Genomic DNA, 19,966 nt, shown 5'->3' on the forward strand with positions numbered 1-19,966 from the left:
GAATGAACAAACCCAAATTCAGACTGATTCTAAATTTAAAAAATAAGTGCTTAAAGATGGCAACTTGTTGGATTGAAAAGAGTGACACGTCCCACAATGCAACATGTAGACAGCATTTCTATTTTATGGCATTTAGAGGCTTTACGTTGTGGGATCGATTTGAAAAACCAGCAAGCCGTCACCTTTAAGTACTTGGTCCTTTTAGCAGTGTCATGTTCTGTCTTCTGTGTCAGAGTGGTCTTTCCTGTTCCTTCCCCTTCTTGTCCTCCACCTCTTCCTCCTCAGATAGTGATGAAGCCTCCTTGGTCACTGCTGACTGACTCTGGCACCACACAGCGACCCCTCCTCCTGGTCACACGCCGCTTCCGGTGGAATTTAGCGTAACAACGAAACCCTGAAAGATTGTAAGTAACATGTTACCTGAATAGATTAAACACGTAGATGTGCTGTAAGACATACAGGAAGTTAACATGTATGTACTGTGGATGAACTGCTCATTTTCAAACCTACATTAACTGAGTTTTTGGACACTTGGGGGCAGTGAATACAGGCAGTAACTGCACCACTGACATATTATCAACTTATTAGCAAACAGCTGCTTATTTACACATCCAACGGTTATGGAGCAACATTACCATCTCTGTTTTTGCTCTCTACCAACTCCTAAAGGAAATATCTGGCTCTTTAGCTGCTTAATGCTCCTCTATTACCCCTTTTCCACCGAGCTGGAGCTGGTACTGGTTCGGAGCCAGAGCCTGACTAAGCACCAGTTCTTTGCTTTTCCACCACCAAAGCTCCAGCCCGGAGCCTCAGAACGGGAGCCAGAGCAAGCACCAACTCTTTGCTGGTCTAAAGCAAGAACTAGTACTTGCTGATTAAAGTACTATTTTTATCTTTTTTTTTGCCAGAGCTGTCGTCTTCTTTTTAGTTTCCATCAGGCTAGATGCCTTGCGCCATGTTGCTGCCTCTCACTGGTGAATCATGGAAGTGCTTCAAAGGTGCGCGCTGGCTATGTTATACAGTGACGTAATCGCGTGGCACCTTGGAAAAGCAACAGGTTCATAAGAGATGCTTGGATTAGCACCAACTGACCACTGGCTCTAGCACTAGCTCAGAACCAGCACTGGCTCCAGCTCGGTGGAAAAGGGGTATATGTTCACCAGTTAGTTGCTAATTGTGTCTGTTTGCTGTTTGGTGATGAGCAGGTAGTATACAGTGGGTTTTTAGAGCTTTTTCTCTAAAATCAGCTGCCCACTGAAGCCAAAATCAACATTATAAGAGTGCTAAGAGTGAAAAAACTGCTGAATTGCAGGTGGACAGCTAAACAATGGGGTGAATATCATTATATGGCTGTGTAAAGCCGAGGGGAGCTGCAGTGATGCTGATAATTCTCTGTAGGTTCATCACTACGAATGACACCTCTGACATTACACACTGTCATTTAACACATTATTATTTTGTTTAAAATGCTTTAAATGTAGAAGAGCAAACACTTCCTTTGAGTAAAAATATTTTCTGTTTCATTTCACATAAACAGCAAAATCTGCAGTGATATAAAAGTAAACCCATTTTTATTTCACCACCTTTAAATATTTATGAAATCTGACCCCAGAGTAGTTTTCTGTTTACCACTGCATCACTCAGCTACTAATTTGGGTCACTGTGGGCACCTCTGCTCATCACTTTTTTACTATTTAAAATCTTAATGATAATGACATTTGAGAGAATGAGTTAAATGCACCACTGCACATGAAATCAATTATTTGTCTTGCTAAAAGAGAAATGTTGAAACTTCTACCAAAATGGGAAGTAGCAGCGGCATGTATTGTATGACGCTGTTAAAACATCACATGAGTATGACTGTGTTCCCCTCACTCACTCACCTTCCTCACACATGCAGTCATCATAGCACTTGTTGTTGAGGCCTCTGTTGTGAGGTTTGCACTCGTGTTGTCTCAGGTCACAACAAGAGCCTTCAATAGATCAAAAAAATAAAACACATGTTAAAATCACATGGAAATACTTCATATGAAACACAGAAAAACTATTCTTCATATAATTTAAATACACAAAGAGGATGACAAACTCCAGCATGTCAAGTGTCAAGTACAGTTTTCTTTTTCCATTTGTATAAAAATGATTCACTGATGCTATTACATGATGTGTGGGTGTTGGAAGTTGATGGTATTTGTTGCTGCCAATTTGCAAAGTTACCCAGTTTTTCTGGTATTGAGAGCGACATGTAGATGCAGACTGACCTGGGAGGCAGTCCAGGTGGTGGTCACATGGCTCGATCGCATCAGCATCTGCAGTCACATTTCCACTGAGATTCTTACTCCGCCTCTTGTCTGCAGCAACAAAGAGAAATACAGTTTTAAAAAGTTAAATAGTAAAGGCTTGTCCTTCATACAGATTGGTTAACTTGTCACTTAAAGACTAAATTCAGCTATTTTTTGGTATAAACTGAAATACAGTTTTAAGTGAATAACATCATTTGTGAGGACTTGTTAAGCTTTTTAGGTCATGGTCATATGCTTTTATTTTGCATAATTATGGAAATCAGTTCACATCATAAATATCTTTGTTATTAGTATACCCAAAAAGTAAAATAGAATTAACCTTGCACATATACAACATTATGAATTAAACATTTCGGGGGCAGAAATTAATTTCATATTACTGATGCTAGTCACACAGTTTAGTCTACGGCACTGGTTCCAAACCTGGGGGTCCCGACCCATATTTGGCTTTCTTTTAGGGGGAAACTTTCTTTTGATACATGTCTCAGTATTGAAAGTTTATCTCTGTATTCATTTTTTGAAAACTTAATAACAATACTTTCAAAATGTGGCAAGAATAAGTCTACTAACGCCAGGGAGGAGGGAGCACTGAATATGGGTTTAAAGGATAAGAGAGTTATGAGTTTGGCTTCATAGAAATAATGGACAAGCTCAAAATTGAGTGTTTCATTTGCATTGAGAAATTGGTGAAATGAAAATCTGAAACCCTGCAAGTGGAAAGTGGGAGTCACTAATGCTTACTGGCTACCTTTGATGCCATAAAGTGATTTTAAAGTGCAATTCCAAAACCTTGACATCTGGGTTTGATTGAACTAATTGCCAATAATGTAGGCTAATATTTTATTTCCATATAATACAATAATCTGTTATAATAAGGATAATTTGAGTTGGATTATTTCCACCAACCACAATTCACAATTCAGGCTAAATACTGACCTTTCTTCCTGGAAGACGGCCAGGTATCCACAGGTTTCATGTCCTCATAGTCTGTCCAATCAAAGAGCGCCATGTCCAACGTTGGCATCACTTCTCCTTGACCTTTTCCTCGTCCAGCCCTCTAAAAAAATGAAACACATTACACCTCATAAGTCCTATTCAACCACATTTCAAGAACATTTGAGCCTCACTCTTGTTCTGTATAGTAAATCCACAGAGAACAGCTCAAACATGCTCATATGCAGATCTGTAAACACCTAATCCCATCTTCAATTAGTTTTAGCATGCTGCATAATATCTTCTTTATTTATTTATTCAAAGACAATTGTGAGCAGAATATGAAGATGTGCATTAAAAACATGCATTAATCCTAAATTTGACCCTATCCAGCATATGAGTCCGCTGTAGAGAATTCATTGGAGAGATCAATTCTGTCTCCACGGATGAATCTTCACTTACTTCAATTAAACCACAGCAGCAGCAGTGGGTGGCTATGACTGTGTTTTTCTGGCTGTATTGCAGGTAAACAGGTTCAGGGTGAAACACGTGAAACACATCAAATCTTATTGTGATGCTTCATCGATTCATAAAACGCCCTCACTGAGACGACAGAGATTGCAGAGCGTTAAAAATCAATCGATTGGTAACAGAGAATATGACAATATATTTTATGGGATATGTGACCCACAGTCAGGAATGAATCAAATACATTACAGCATTTGCATTTATATACATATACAGTATAGGAGGGCAGTTGGCAATTAATGGAGCCTGCAGCTGATCAATGCTGAGACAAATATTGACATTAAGCTTTTTATTCCTGAATTTCTTTTATATGAAGTCTCCCACTAACATTTGGCTAGCACCTGCTTCTGTATTTGTAGTGTTCTTAGGGGATTTTACTTCAATTTGAAACTTTAGTCTCTTTTAAAAGATGGTTTTGGTCTTTCGGTCATCTCATCGGACTATTCTTTGAGTTTGAAGTTGATCTCTGTGGTCAAGAAAGTACTGAAATGAGCCAAGCATCAGAGAGTACCATGTAAGAAATACCATGTGTGCCGATGCTTGAGGTGTTTCAGTGGTCATAGCTTTACAATTGAATGTAAGAAAGTTGCTCTGTTTAATTAATAGCAAATTATAATCTAACCTACTTACTTTCATAAATCCCTACAGTAATGATTTCCCTAGATGGTGTTCTTCAAATATCTTTCTGCCATCAGTAATGTCATTGCTCTTTCTCTCCAACACTTTCATCCTGTTTCATATAATAAAAATTCCAATCCATGGTCCAGGTTATAGACTTTAACACCTCAGACAAAAAAAAGAGTATAAAACAAACTTAATTAATTAAAATTGATAACAAATTTCAGAAGGTTTTACAATAATCTAACTCAAACATTTAATACCTACAGTAGCACTGATGTGTAATCATTCACACTTTTTACATATCTACATATGTTTTATGTTTCAAGATGTGGTTTTACTGTGTGTAGTTTTCAAATACAACATGGATGGATAAAAGATACTGAATTTTGTCTTTTCTGCTTGCTCCCTGAAGTTGAAGTCAGTAGTTGGACACGTTTGGACTCAGACATAAATCCACATAAAGACTGACTGTCATAGTCTCAAATATTTGACCTCAGTAAAATATTGTTATTCATATGAGCGTTTGATGGCACTGCTGTAAAACAAATCTCCTCAGTGAATTGCTCCTCTATAACTCTATAACAGTACAAGCCATAAAAAAGTTACACCGTCATTTCCCTCACAGAGAGGAAACTAAATAGAAAGGTTAGACAGTATAATTAAGTCAGTCTCTTGGGGGATTTTTGGTTCCTGAAAGACATCTATCAAAAATACGCTCTTCGTAGAAAGAGATCCATACTTGTTTCCTTTCTGCCTTAGGATATGGGCTTGTATGGAGATATCAATTAGATTAATTGCAGCGGGCAACCGGCTCGTGTTCGGCTGCTCATTAAACCATCAACAGAAGATCGAACATTAATTAAGAAGCTTGTGCCACTGAACCAGGGTTCAGGAGAGGCTGAAGAAATCACTTTTTGACTTCTGCACCAGTCCGATAATATTATCTCCTGGGATCTCAGATATTTTTCTAAACCAAATACCAAACAGTCCAGTCATCAAACATGTTGACTGACCCGGGAAGTCACACAGAGTTACGAAGACTCAGTTTGTAAAGTCTCAACCAAGAGCTTCAAATTTAGATGTTAAATGTTAAATGTCACTCATTCACTTTGTTGATGAACGCTAAAATAGTCAATTATTTTGTGGTGGGTTGTAATGCTAAGCTAGTAGGGGTACATATACGTATATGAGGAAAGCAGTGATTCTGGGTACATATGGAGGGCCACAAGCTGAGTTTGTTCTGTCTTAATGAAAAACTCTAAAAACTTTAAAGGTCAACATTCAGACTTAGTTTACATTTAATTTAATGCAGTTCTGGTTTAAGACACGGTTTTATATGATATCAGCAAAAGTGCAAACCTACAAGGAGGATTAAGTAAATATAAGACATTTTAAAAAGTGTTCCCCTCATTGGACAACTGGTGGACATAGTTATGAGTCTTAAGGCAACTCCTATTATCACACATCATTAAATCCAACACTACATTAAGTAGAACGTATAAAGGTGACTTAAAGGTTGTTAAACATGTTTTTTTCAGCGTAGGGTGGGAGGGGCTCATAAGGATCATAATTCATATCTTTACTCATGCTGCACCATCACTGTACAGCACTATGGGATTAATTACATACTGTTCATTTTCTGACCCTTCACAGTCTCCTCTCATAAATATTCTCTACAAATCTATTTTTCATTCAATAAATACCTCATCAGTCATTAATAAATGGATGATTAATCTTTCATCAAGCTTGCAGAGAACAAAGAGAGTGGATTCTTTAGTTTTTTATGCTATTTGTTTTATGCAGAATAGAACATTTTCAATTACACCATATTATTATGCTTTATTATCTAAAAAAGGAGAACACAGCAGCCATTGTGGTATAAATGGATGTTATTGAATAGAATGCAACAACATTTATTTCTATGTATATAAATGTGCATTTCCTTTCTTGTATATTCTGGGTCACTTTAGGAAAAGTCATAAAATGTAAGGTTTTTGCTCCTCTCAAATATAAATATGGGTCATGTTTGATCTAAACAGAAAAACACTGGCTAAAAATATGACTAGTATGTCTGTAAAGGCAGAGTTGAGGACATTTCTGCATTTTTCTAAGGTTTCTTTCTTTTTTCTTTCTATTAATGGTGAGTGTGGACCTGTACTAATAGTACTTGAAGTCACTTTATGGGAATGAATATCTAGTTAAAAATCATTTTAAAGGAACAAACAATCTTCAATCAAATCTCAAGTCCAGCTGTCTTCAAACTCTCCACTCCCATTTCCACTGGATAAACATCTCAGTTCACAGAAACATCTTTAGAAGTGTGTTTTTCTTCAATAAAACAACTGTCAATCAAACAGTGTTGGCAATTCAGTAACTATGGCAGAATTTCCCTAAGAACGCCCAACAAGCTGTTGGGTGGTTTTCACAGCAGCCATGACAAATGTTAAAGATTTCCTGACATGGGCCCTGGTTCAATATCTATTGACATGAGGTACCTTCTTGTCTAAAAAGTCTCATTTGTAACGGTCATATGATTAAAGTAGACACAAGCAAACCTGTGATGTTTTCTTTTTTTCTTTTTGTCCCCCTCATAAATGCTGTTGATGCACACTGTTGAAGCATCATGCTGGGTGAATGTGACAGGTGGCGAGTGGTGCCCCACGCACTCATGCAGATTTTTTCTGTGTATGTGCCCACAGTCAGACACAAAAAGGACTCGGAGCTGTGTGTGTTCAGCACATACATTTGGTCTTGCCTTGGTTTCTCATCACAGAAGAGGAAGGTAGTTATATGAAGTGTGCTGCTGGGCTCAACTGTGTGATTTTGATCCTAAAGGCAGTGTTTTATTACAGAGAACACGGTCATATCTATCACTGTGACCAAGAGCCAGTGAGTTTGGCCTGCTGGAGGATATTTTTCAGAAGGAGCACTCTCAGGTTCTCACTGTAGAGAATGTCATTTCTAAGATGAGCTATGAGGTTTGCGGCGGCGTAACGGCAGTAATGGGGCCCATTTTCAGTCTATTTCCCCTGCACACTGGAACCACACTGAGGCACAACAGACGCAGCCTTTAATAAGCACTTGGGTTTCGCTGGGGTTACCTGGGGTTTGGTGGAGGCCGGGGGCAGCGTTGGGGGATGCTCGTTCATCACCGTGGTAACCATAGAGGAGCCGGAGCCAAAGACGGCGGCGATGGGGGAGGGGGAATCACTGGGCGGGGTCACGCTGAGTGAGTGGGAGGCGGCAGAGGAGGCGGCAGAGGAGGAGGAGGGAGGCTCGTCGAACAGATCTCTGTCCTTCAACGCGGAGCTGAGCACAGGCTCCGGAAGAAACCCTGGACGGAGGAGAGAAAAGAGCAAATATTGCATCTAAAATGAAGTTTCATGAGCTCAAAATTTGCCTTTTTTTAAACCAAAATTTGAAACATTGAATATCTTTGTTTGTTGTGTTTGATTCTTTATTCATTAAAACCTCAGATGTTAACAAATGTTTATAGAGTTAATAAAGGAAATTGTGTGTCCAGCCTAAATAATGGAAGATGTGTCATTCCTAAATGTCTTATTGGGTTAGTTCACCCAAATTACTAACAACACATTTTCATTTTTTCCTTAACACAAGATCCATTCAGTAGCTGCTCTGGAGAGTTCAATTGTTTGAGACAATCTTCCACAGCAGATAGAGTTTGCCTCGTTTTCACAGAATTGGAGATGTTCAAATGATAAAACATCAATAAAGTCTGTATAGTTTGCTTGTAGAAAGTTTCAACATTTACAATTTCTGAGCTGACAAAAGCTAAAGCTGCTGTTTTCTGTGAGAGTGAACTTTCAGTCTGAAGGTTTGGGTTGTATTTGGCCATGTTTTGAGGTATTGGTCTCTTTTTCTACTACCACTACAATTCAGTGGAGGTCAATAGAATTACATTTGTGGTGCTTGCAGAATCGAAAAGTTACATTAAAAACAATCAGCAGCAATGAAACACTGTCCCTGTTTTTCTGGATAATCCATGGCCTTGCTGTCTACAGTTTTCTTTGGGACAATCAATTCTGTACAGAGTAGATCCAAAGCAACTGTTCACAATGGAGTCTATCTAGAATAACCACAACAGTGTCCATGGAGAAAGAGATGTCGTTATTAAATTGTTTAATGTAATTATTTCATTGGTTTAAGCACCACAAACACAATTCAATTGACCTCAATTATATTAAATTGGAGTTAGAAAATGCTCTTTTTTCAATTTAGGTGAACAGACCCGTCATTTAATCTAATCTGAGCTCATTCCTGTTGCCTTACAATAAACAAGACAGACCAAAATAGGCCTATTTAAGAGCAGACGTTTAGACTTGTCATAGTAGGAAAAGCGTAGGTGTTACTAATAACATTAACATTCCATTCAAGTGTCCCAGTAAACCATGACAGTGTGACAGTAAACTGGCATGCATAAAACCTGGACCCTGAAACTGATTATTTACACCTGTGGTTTTCCTATTGTGACATGTCAGAACGTCCTCAGTAAAAAAAGACAGAAAGCTTCGTCTTGTTTGTCCAACAAGCAGCTGTGGAGAATTAGTTAGAAAGGGGGATCTACTTTTTTGTATGTCTGGGTCTGCTGGCAGCTCACCTTTCCCATGTCGCCCCTTGTCACGTTGACTCCCTTGTCTCCTGTGCTCAAAGTGATGACCATGCCCAGACCCATGTCCGTGCCTCCTCCCCTTGCGTGTCCCCAGAAGGTGGTTCTCCCGGGCCAGTGATGAAGTCTTCATGCCCATGCGAACTCTGTCTCTGTCTCTTCCTGGGCCCAGCTCCAGTTTCACTGGGCTCAGACCCTCCAGGCCTGTCCCATCATCCTCAGGCCTGGCCAGGGGATGCATGGGCCTGTGGGAGAGCAGCCCAGCTCCACCCTGGGCACCACGGGCACCCTGGCTCCCGTGCCCTCCACGGCCCCTGCTGTAACTGTGGCCCTGTAGGCCCTGCAGAGGGTGCTGTAGGGCATTGCTGCCACCTGCTGAGGTCTGCGCCTGTCTCCTCTTGCCGTGAGGAGCTCCGGGCTCAGAGCTGTGTGATGGTGCCAGGATAGCACACAGGAACACCAGGAGCAGACTCCAGGAGAGAGCCATTGTCTGTAAAGCACAATGCCACCTGCTGGGAAGAGAAAATGCATTTTAACAGTGCACATATATGTTGTATAAGTAGATTCAGACAACAGGTACTGAAACAGAAGGTAGATTTTATGATTGATGGTGATTATTTAGAAAACTCAGGTAAGTTTCTTCTGAACAAACCAATTTAGACGGATTATATCAACATTTCACTGGACACACACAAATCCCATGATAAGACTTTTTCATGTTTAAGAAGAATTTACTTTTGTTAAAATCTGTGTTTTAAAACCTCTTTTAAAAAGAAAGAAAGACTCCAATACAAATCAGTTTTTCACTACTTTCTTGACATGCAGGATTAACATGAGCTGTTTTGTGATTTCTTGATGAAAACAAGAAAGAAAGCAATTATTTGTGACATAATTAACATCTTTATCAACTGTAGAGATTTAGATTATATTGAGAACGTATGGACATTTTTATATGTTTTGAAACTTTTTACAGTATTGCTAGCAGCTATAGATTTTGAATCCAAGCAAGCTGCAAACTTTTCAAAGGTTTGATATTCAAACGATATATTATTTAGTGGAGTATTCCTTCAAGGCAGTATTGGTGACTGTGGAGCCATTCATGCTGCTATTTAGGAGTCTAGTAACATTAGCTCGTCTACTTCAGCTTTTGTATATGACAACAAACTACAAATTAGCTCTCTCTTGTATTAAATAAAGACATGGAAGTAGTAAAAATAACAGTCACATAAATCAATGTAACATCCCTCAAAGAGACAACCCTCAGTTGGCTTCAAACCTCAGCTGTCTTACGCAGAAGCTCTATCTGAAACCACAGACGTGTTGTACTAGTGTCGGGTATTGTACTGTGTATGTGTTCTCTTCTCTGCTCTATTCATTCTCCCACAACACCACCCTCCCAACTCAGATTGCATCTCTCAGCCTCTTGAGCGAGCCCCATTTATCTGCACTTGGTAGGGTTTGAGGAGGCGATAAGAGATGGACAAACACTTGTGCCTCTTTTTTAGAAATGACTTCCCAGCCGTCATTCTTGTACCTTCGGGGCTTACTCAAAATGAGATACTGCACTGTGCACATCCTTCATCACTGCCTATTCAGTGGTCTCAAGGGTCCTCCAGCTGTACCTTTCATTACAAAAGTCAACATATCTGCGAGGTATGCCTGAACTGAAACATGAGGTTCTGTATATCTGCATTAAAAGCCAGGCGCCTTTTCAAAGTGTGAATAAAATGATAGCGGTGAATCCAAAAACCAAAGTGCCGGATAGGAAGGATTTTTTTTCCCTTTTTCATTCTCAGTTTAATCAACCAATGTACCAAGTCACACAGCAGCCCTGGTTCTATTTAAATTGTAGTTTATTTACTCTCATAGTGACATTTCCTTTTATTTTGAGTTATGATGGCATGAGGAAGACCATAAAAAGTTGTATTTCTTGCAGGGGTGATACAACTGTTATTTGAAATATTGCAGCATTTACAGTATGAGCCTTTTTTAAAAATGTAACAGTATGTAATATGTATCAATATTACATTTAAAAGCTAAAATTGATGTTTAATGCAGCAAGCTTGTCATGCATTACATCAACAAAACTCCACGTGTTAAAAATCTAAATAACAAATTTGGGTTTTTTTAATTCTAATTTGCTTGAAATAATTATTTGTAATCATTTATAATTATCTCATGTAATCACAATGCAAAGTGCATCTCCAATACGCCATGCTTTATTGACCACAGCCTGCAAAAACCACCTCGGACACCAGCTGTGACCTGTAGAGCACCATAGATACCAAGTGTATTATCATCATCTCATATTAGAGCCTCATTTTAAGGATGGGGCTAGAAAGAAGTGTGGAGGAAGGATTTATTGTCTCTTTTATTTACTGGCTTTTATTTCTAAACACTTTATATATTGGTTGACCCTCCTTGTTTCTGTTCAGGTGGGATGGGAATTGGGTGTTCTAGTTTGAGATAGACTGCCTAATTTTTCTGTTGCACAGCACTGATGTTATATTGCAAAATGTTTGTTGAGGAGAAGAAAGCAGAGTGTACTGGGCAAGAGATGTGTGACATGTTCTTAATTTACACTGCAGTTTGCGCTGGTCTGTGTGTGTGTGTGTGTGTGTGTGTGTGTGTGTGTGTGTGTGTGTGTGTGTGTGTGTGTGTGTGTGTGTGTGTGTGTGTGTGTGTGTGTGTGTGTGTGAATCCTCAAAGTTAGAGTGTAGGCTATTTAATTACTGCCACACCCAATTTTGTGTCTTTTTTTTGTTCAAGACACCAGATAACACCAACACCAGTTATTCTCTCTCTCTTTTTTTTTTAAGTCTGTCTTGTCATGTAAGATGTCAGGTTGGAGGTTGTTTCTTAATATAATATGGTTTGTTTTGTACTCCACTTTAATAGGCTAAGACAATCCATTGCCACAGACACACAAAGCCATTATGGTTCTGTGGCAGGCGACTCCTTTGTGTTAAAAGACAAACGGTGGTGCAGGGCGTACAGAAAATCAATGAGGGAGAAGTATTGAACTGCTGGTGATGGTGTGTGTGTGTGTGTGCGTGTGTGTACATGTGTGTGAGGTGGAGTTAGAGGGGGTAGATAAGGTCTCTGCTCTTTCATCACACTGACACAAACCAAGCTGAACACACACACCCATGGGGTTTTTGCAGTTGGTTATTTAGGTGTTTCTAAGAATGGGACAGAGGTGGCAGGTCGTGTGTGTGCGTGTGTGTGTGTGTGTGTGGAGTGAAGAGGATGCTGGTGATGTCAGGGGAAATTTACAGTGCTAATGCAGGCAGCACCCAGGAGAATTTAGAGGCAGACTGCGTCGGCTGGCCTCTGGGAGTTCGACCAGCTGTGCAGTTTGCAAACAAGAGTGTGAGGCTGGCTGCTGAGGTGAGACCTTTATCTCCAAACAGGCCTTCAGGGTGTCGGGAGGGGTGGGTGTGGGGTGGGGGGGGTGATGGAAGCAATCGGCCGTGTCACGCACAAAGTGTTTAGCCAGGATTACACTTTGTCTGTTTGACACATGAGGTGCTGCTGGTGTCAAGCGACCTGTACACCGTGCAGACAAAAGGGTGATTTAGAAAGAAAACATTCAAACATAACTGTGAGACGGAGCAGATGGAGGAGTCTGCGTGATCACGTCTCCAGAGTCCTCAATATACTGTACAGTATGTATTACAGGAATAGTTGACAAGTCGGGAAATACGCCAATTCTACTCCTTCTTATTCATCAAAAAAACATCATCTATGAATATTATTCATTTAAAAGTTTAATTGCTGGACACAAGATGTTTCCTACTTCACTGTAAAGTCCTTTCCTGTTTGTGCACTGGATGATTCAAGTTTCCACATCACACTTGGCTCTCCTCCAAAACTGTTTGTAATGTCACAAATGAATGCTCGTAGGCTCGTACCTTAAAACTGTATTTCCAGTGAGCACAGAGAAACTTTCCACTTTCAGATGATGAATGTGAAAACAGCTTTGTAGTCTCAAACTCTGCACATAGCCACATACATCATTCTGCACAGTGAAGATGATCAAACATCTAATTTAAGGAAGAAGTGGAAAAACACAGAGGAATATAAAATACAGACAGCAGCTTGTTGGCTCAGCTTAACACAAAGACTGGAAACAAGGAGAAATTTGTCCAAATGTACAAAAAAAAGAAATGTGAGAATGACAAGTTTACAGAGGGGTTACGTGTGATACTCTTTCTTGGCAAAAGTCATTTCCTGGGATATTGTTGAAACTACAGTCTGTCTCAAGCTGCAAGTAACGATTCATTGTTGATTGATCAGCAGATATTTTTCAATAGATCCTTTTATGTATAAAATTGCAAAAATAATGAAAAATGCCTTTTATATTTCTGATTATCTCCCAGTTTTGGGATTTCTTTAGAGTCAAACAGGAGTCAAACAGTTCCACTAAAGGACTACTCCATCCATAGCTTTTTAAACTATCGTTTGAGCATCATAAACTGGATCTCTTTCAAATATTAGATGATAAAAAGATAAATTTCGAACTCCTTTAACGCAAGATTGAGGAGATTGATTTCTGCTGTGACAGGATTCAAATGGTTGATGTATTCATTCCTTGTCTGTACCTGCATATATCATTTAGGACTGATATTCAAAACGTTTGGAGAAAAAAAAGAACTTGCAAAGAATCACCTGAATTGGAGATAATAGTAGAAGCGGGGTAAAAAAAAACCCCACAGTGATATGACCCTACAAAAGATTAATTTTCCTGACATGAAAGAAAGATGTGACGCCTCCTTAGAAACAGAATACACCGTGCATCAACCCCATCAAACCTCAGACCTGAATAGACCTGTCATCTGAAAGGAAAGGCAAGCAGTGACGGAGGGGGAGCGAGTATCTCCTCACAGCAGTACCCTGTTTTCCTCTCTCAGACTTTCATGTGCCGCTAACAGGTGGTCCTTTGAGGAACATAGGATGGGGGATGATAATGGAGCACTCTGGGTGGCATTCCGGGTTTTAAGCGCAGTCTCTTGTGTGTGATAAACAATCTCTGCAAACAACACAGCCTCCTGCCAGAGCCTGTATTATACATGGCTGTGTGTTGTAGGTAGGACACAGCAGGGTGAGCATCTGCTACTGAGGCGATGGGAGGCCAAATGAGCGGCCTGGAACTGACGGGTTTCAATTCTCAAATGAGATAATCCACCACAGCACAGCAACATTTCAACAGACTGAAAGTGTACGGTGAAGCTGAAACAAATATGTTCGGACTTAAGCTTCAAAAGTGTCAGAATAGGTTTTAATTTAAAGAAAACATATTGAAGGCCCTGAAAACTGATTTTGATGGTGGCTTACATGATCGCAGCATTTTCTAACAAAGATGATATTTCTGTCTGTGCTGTTTTTTTTTAATTTGAAATCTTTTTCATTGGATCAAAAAGGGCGAGGCTCTGTTAGTAAAATGTGATAAACACACCAAACACATTTTGATTTATTAATATTTTGAAACTAAATTTGGTGATTTGACTCATGCTGCCATTCAAATGTGATGAAGCCACGCCCACACAGTTCTAAAGAAGCACATTAGATTAGTTTTTTTGTGTTAAACTCTTAAATTCAAACTTAAATTATGCTTTTTCTGGGTTTACGTCATTTATATACTGTTATGGTATCAGATATCTATTTAAAACATGGTCACAATTCCAAAACCTAAGATGAATTCATATAGAAACGCTGCCTACTGAACAACACATCCTTTTTCATTTAATATGCTCACATGAAAAGTTCAGGCAGCGTTTTCCTTGTCCAAATCCATCCAGAGCCTTTTCAAATGTAAATGTTTGACTTCAAAAAAAGGAATTTACTAGAACTGCAAAGACTGGAGCACTGGCTCTTGTGATAGACCATGAGGATCATTTTCAATTTAGCCTTTTTCTTTAGTTCTTTAAAGTCCACATACTGAAAATACTCCAAAAAGTAGAGGCTTGGATAAATTGAAAAATAAAAAACTGTCTCCGTTTTAACTTCAGATATTCAGAGTTTGATCAAATCCAAATTTTTCAGTTTTTAAAATGACTTCATTACTTAAAATTTTGATTTAATGTAATTATTATCATTAACTCTTTACAATAACACTAATGATTTATAATATATATTTTATATTTACAGCTTACAGTCAATCAAAGATACTTACAGCCAAATAGAGCAACATCAGAAAGTAAGCAGCCAAAAAAAGATGGTAATTTTGTTTGCAGAGTTAAAAACAAAACTACTAAATAAAAAGATGTGTGCCACATGGTCTGTATGTGTCACTGCTCTGAAACCCACCAAGCTGAGCATATACACCCTGAGATTTACAGTTGGCTGTTTCGATGTGTCTCGACTCAGGACAGCCTTTGAAGTAGAGAAGATGCTCGTGATGTCAGGAGAAATTTACAGTGCAAAAGTATAACTGTGTAAAAAGCAACAAAGAAAACTTTTTAAAAGGGGCGTGACACACTGTGGACACTTTTATATCTCACTTTGACCTGAGTCTGGAGTTTTGATCTGAACCGAAGATCTGGAGGTTGTAATATTGAGTTGATGGATATCTAAACTCAGCAGAGAAAGTGTGTACTGCAGTATAAAATATCATAAAACTCTTGAATCAATGCTGTATTTTCAGGAAGCCAGAGCAGGGAAGCTAAAATGGTTTACATTTTGTTGAAAACACAATAAATGTGTGTGCCAGAAGCTTTTATAACCTCAGCGTAGAGTGTGCGACAGCCACCAGGGAAACATGAATCATAACGAGACTGAGATAAGTATGAAGTGATAGGTAATCTTGCAAGAAATTACAAAGGGGGCACTATTGGAGGGCTGGATGATTAAGCTCTGATGAGATCAGAGACCTCTCCAGTCTGTGATCAATTGGTCTGTCCCTTAAGCAAAGCAGAGCTTCTGCAACACACTTGTTATAAAAATATACTTAACATCCAGCGGATTCAGATCTGTAGCTGAGATAAGGAAGGCGCGCAGAAAAAAACGCTGTTATTAAAGTGCTGCATCTTTAAGGTTCACCTGCTGTGACACCAAACCTCTAGGAGCCATCTGCTCCTGTTGTTTTATCTTTCATAGCAACCAGCGGGGCCATAAGGATCCAGCAAACAAAGACTCCAGAAACAGGCTGTTGATGCAGGACTGTCATGTCAGGCAGAGGCCACCTTTAAGACTTCTTTCTCCTCCTGGCCACATACAGAGATCAGAGGATTTAATCAGGAATACTTTCCAGTCTATTACTGTCAGAATCACTCTGTAGATGTTATCTACCAGATCAGAAAGTCATTGGCTACCTATTAATCAGGCTTATGAGCATGTGCTGAATGTGTACATTTATTATAAGCTGTCAAACGGGACCTACAGGTCACTGTAGTAGTGTGTGGCTACAGGAACAAGCTAAATCTCTCCTTTTACTGTCATGACTCACTGAGCAGCAGAGTATCTCCCTTAAACAGGCATGGTAGATAATAAGAAAAAATGCATCATTAAATATGATGTATCACAAAGAGTAAGTGTTTTGTCCAGCACAAATACAATAATTCAGCTTTGCTTGAAACAGAGCCAGTCCTCTTTGCCGCCAAGTGATAAAGCAGAATATTTGACACATAAACACTTCTATCTCTCATCTCTTGCGAAAGAGTTCTAATTTACGCCACCAAATTATCATAAAAATCAGCTCAATAACAAGCATCCAAATTACAGCTTCAGTTAATGTCTCTGCATAATAAACACCTCTGCCAAGCTGCAGTTAACACCATAAAACATCATTTCCTTGAGGACCAATATCACTGACTTCAGCAATATTTAAAAAAAAGCTTTGTCTCCCAAAATCCGCCACAGATAATATAGGTGAGATTCACACATTGACTGGGAGGTTTTTTGCAGCTTTTAGGTGTGTATTGGATGGTGAAGGCCCCTGGAAGCAGTACAGGGTGATAAAAAAAACAAGAGCCATAAGGAAGGTCCATCTGTCAGCAAGTGAGCCGGAGCAGAGAGCAGGGAGACACAAAATGATTCAGTGGTAATTTGGTCGCAGGTACAACAGATGTGGGGCGAGACCAGAACATTGTCACTGGTGCATAGAAACATCAGCATCATCCTGCGATGTGGCCCTTATCTCCCATTTGAGTGCACACACACACACACACACACATTCACATCCCCAATCACACATCCACACACTTTCTCTCTATAACAATCACTGCATGCACACAAATACACACTCACAGCAGGGGGAACCTCCTCCAGACACCCACATAGAGGCATGTTCCAAAAATGCTGTGAGACACAAACAGCACCAGAAGCACAGCGAGAGGCATCCCACAGAGAGAAGAGAGAATGGGAGAGACAAAAGGGAGGAGGAGGAGGAGGAGGAGGAGGAGGAGGAGGAAGAGGGAGGGAGGGAGCGAGACACTGAGAGGAAAGGAGAAAATAAGATGTAATTCTGTGAGAGAGGAGAAGAGTGAGACATGAGGGAGGGAGAGGAGAGGAGAGGAGAGGAGTGAAACTGAAATCAAAGCAGGAGAGAGAGAGAGAGAAATAGAGGGAGGATTTATCCTGTCTTAATTAGAACAAAGTGTCGGTGGCATCTTTCATTTAGTGGCAGATAAGGACAGCAGCTGAATCCCCCTCTAACACAGAAAACAAGAAAAAGCATTTGGCTTTTCAAACCCAACAATTAAACTTGTACTTTGCTATAACCCGTGAAATCTGGACACCTGGGTCTGTATGTGGACGTTCTGCCTGGGAACAGTTTGACCGATCAGCGGGGGGAAGCACTCCTGTTTAGAAATGGTCAAGTGAAGCATGCAAAACGCATTATATGAACCCCAAAAGTTTCTCCCTCTTTGGTGGAAAGCGGATGGGCGTTGATTGCCTGCCAATGTTGAAAGAGACTTGATAAAAACAGATGCAGCCACGCTTGGCAGTGACGTTGGAGGCCAGTTTCACACCGTGATGAGGAGACTGGATGGATGTAAGAGTAATGTGGCCTTTTGGCTGAAAATCAAAAATCTGGATAAAAGAAATAAAGAGACTTCCTTGTGTAATGACTGAAAGGACAAAATTAAAACAAATTGCAGCACTTACAAGATTGTTTAAATCCTTTTTTGGGAGGTGGGGGGGGGCATTTTTAGGTTGGATCCTCTGTAACTTGGAGATGAATGATGAAAATTCAAGAATACTTCATGACAAATTTATTTACCCATGAACATCAAATGATGTTAGTGTGTCCTCAGGCCTCTTTTTATTTTCATATAAATCACTTATTAGTGAATCTGAGTTTTGTTTTGGCTCGAGGTCAACTCGCTGTGGGGTCTCTCCACACTCCTTCTGATCACTGTGATGCTTCCCTGCTGATTGACTTGCAATTAATTAACATCAGCTCGTTAATGTGAGTCCACAAATATTGCTATGTTGCAGTGTGTTTCACTTAATTGCATGGTGTCACACTGACAATCCCAACTTTAATCTCCTCTGCCTCCCTACCTATCTCTCTCTCTCTCTCTCTCTCTCTCTCTCATACACACACACACACACACACACACACAGTTTCGCTCCCCCTTTGTTGTGCACTGAGCAACAATGAGCTGTCAAGAAGAGATAATCGCTGCAATCATTTTTGATTCTCCTCACCATTCATCCAATAAATTCCTTTGTGATGTTGATCTGATTTCAGAGCATGACAGCGGGCGACACCACGCCACAAAAGTTCAATTGATTATCGGGTTAAATCTGTTTTTCCGTATCAAACCAAATCTAATTTTGCTGTTTGCAAACAGTCCTCCTTGCTATCATCCATCTGCATCTCTCTCAAAGTCAAATTGCCTTCTTTTTTATCAGAGAAATAGGGAAGGACACATTTGCATTAATTAAGTTATTAACTTTTGGAACATTATTAAGATGCAACATCGGTGCGTTTTTACGCACAGGTGTAAAATCAGATAATAGCCTACAGTGCAAAGATTATTTGTAGTAAACCTATATTTCAATAATGATTCTAGACAATTACAGCTACAAAACTGAGAACTACAAATAATCTGTTGTAGCCTCTGGGTAGCATCAAATAACCAACGGCACTTCGGGGGATATAAAATACCGCAAAATAAGATAAAGTCACAGTAAAGTGATTTGTGCAGCACTGAAACACTAAAAATCCCTTTAGAGAAACCAAACCAGAGATTTTCCGTTATAGATTAAGATGAAACGCCACAAGCACTTACAGTGAGAATAATCCAGTTACTAGATAAAGAGAAAGCCATACCCGCGTTTGTTTGTGGTTGTTGTTTTCCTCTGATGTTGTTTAAGGTTTGAGCAGCAGCTCAGTCATATGGCTGCAGGCTGACAGCGGACAGGAGCCAAACACAGCGCAGCAGCAGCAGCAGCACCTCTGTAGTCCGCTCTCCGTGCGCCCCGGGATGTGCAGAGCATCCGGACTGTCTTCTCCTTCTTATGAGGAGGAGAGTCACTGGCTCCGGCTGCGCGCTCCCGAGTGCGCGTCCCCGTCAGTCCTGGCTGCCTGGTTGCCTCTCGGCGGGGCTTGTCCCAGCAGGTGAGACAAGGACAGAGGGAGAAAGTATTGACACAGGAGCATTGGCATTCCTATCGGCACTTCATTCGCTCATTTCCTTGAGAGTGGATAAAGATTTTACATAAGTGATCCATCAAAATGTTTTTTCACAGCTTCATGATTGTCATCTCAGACATCCACAGTATTTAAATGTCCAAAAGCACCTCAACTGGATCTAATTGGCTCCAAAGTACACACACTTTTACTATAGTTTGTTTCAATATGCACTTATATTTTAGGCAATAGTGTGTATGTAGTGTGACTAACATTTGAGGAAGGTCCTCTCCTTTTTTAATATTATAGTGCTTCATCAAATTTATAAAGTGAGAAATGGATTTGCCTAAACTGGACAGCACCCTGACTTCAACC

General features: G+C 39.9%; 1 protein-coding gene across 1 annotated transcript; it reads right to left on the reverse strand.

Annotated features, from left to right (window-relative positions):
* Positions 1 to 281: 281 nt before the first annotated feature.
* Positions 282 to 19,357, reverse strand: draxina (dorsal inhibitory axon guidance protein a). Its single transcript, XM_053316542.1, is given in 7 exon segments — positions 282 to 394; positions 1,884 to 1,973; positions 2,259 to 2,348; positions 3,237 to 3,357; positions 7,484 to 7,716; positions 9,001 to 9,521; positions 19,296 to 19,357. Coding segments are annotated over 7 exon segments (1,230 nt in total).
* Between the last annotated feature and the right edge of the window lie 609 nt (positions 19,358 to 19,966).

The sequence above is a fragment of the Scomber japonicus genome, chromosome 3 (assembly GCF_027409825.1).
Source record: "Scomber japonicus isolate fScoJap1 chromosome 3, fScoJap1.pri, whole genome shotgun sequence".
Taxonomy (NCBI): Eukaryota; Metazoa; Chordata; class Actinopteri; order Scombriformes; family Scombridae; genus Scomber; species Scomber japonicus.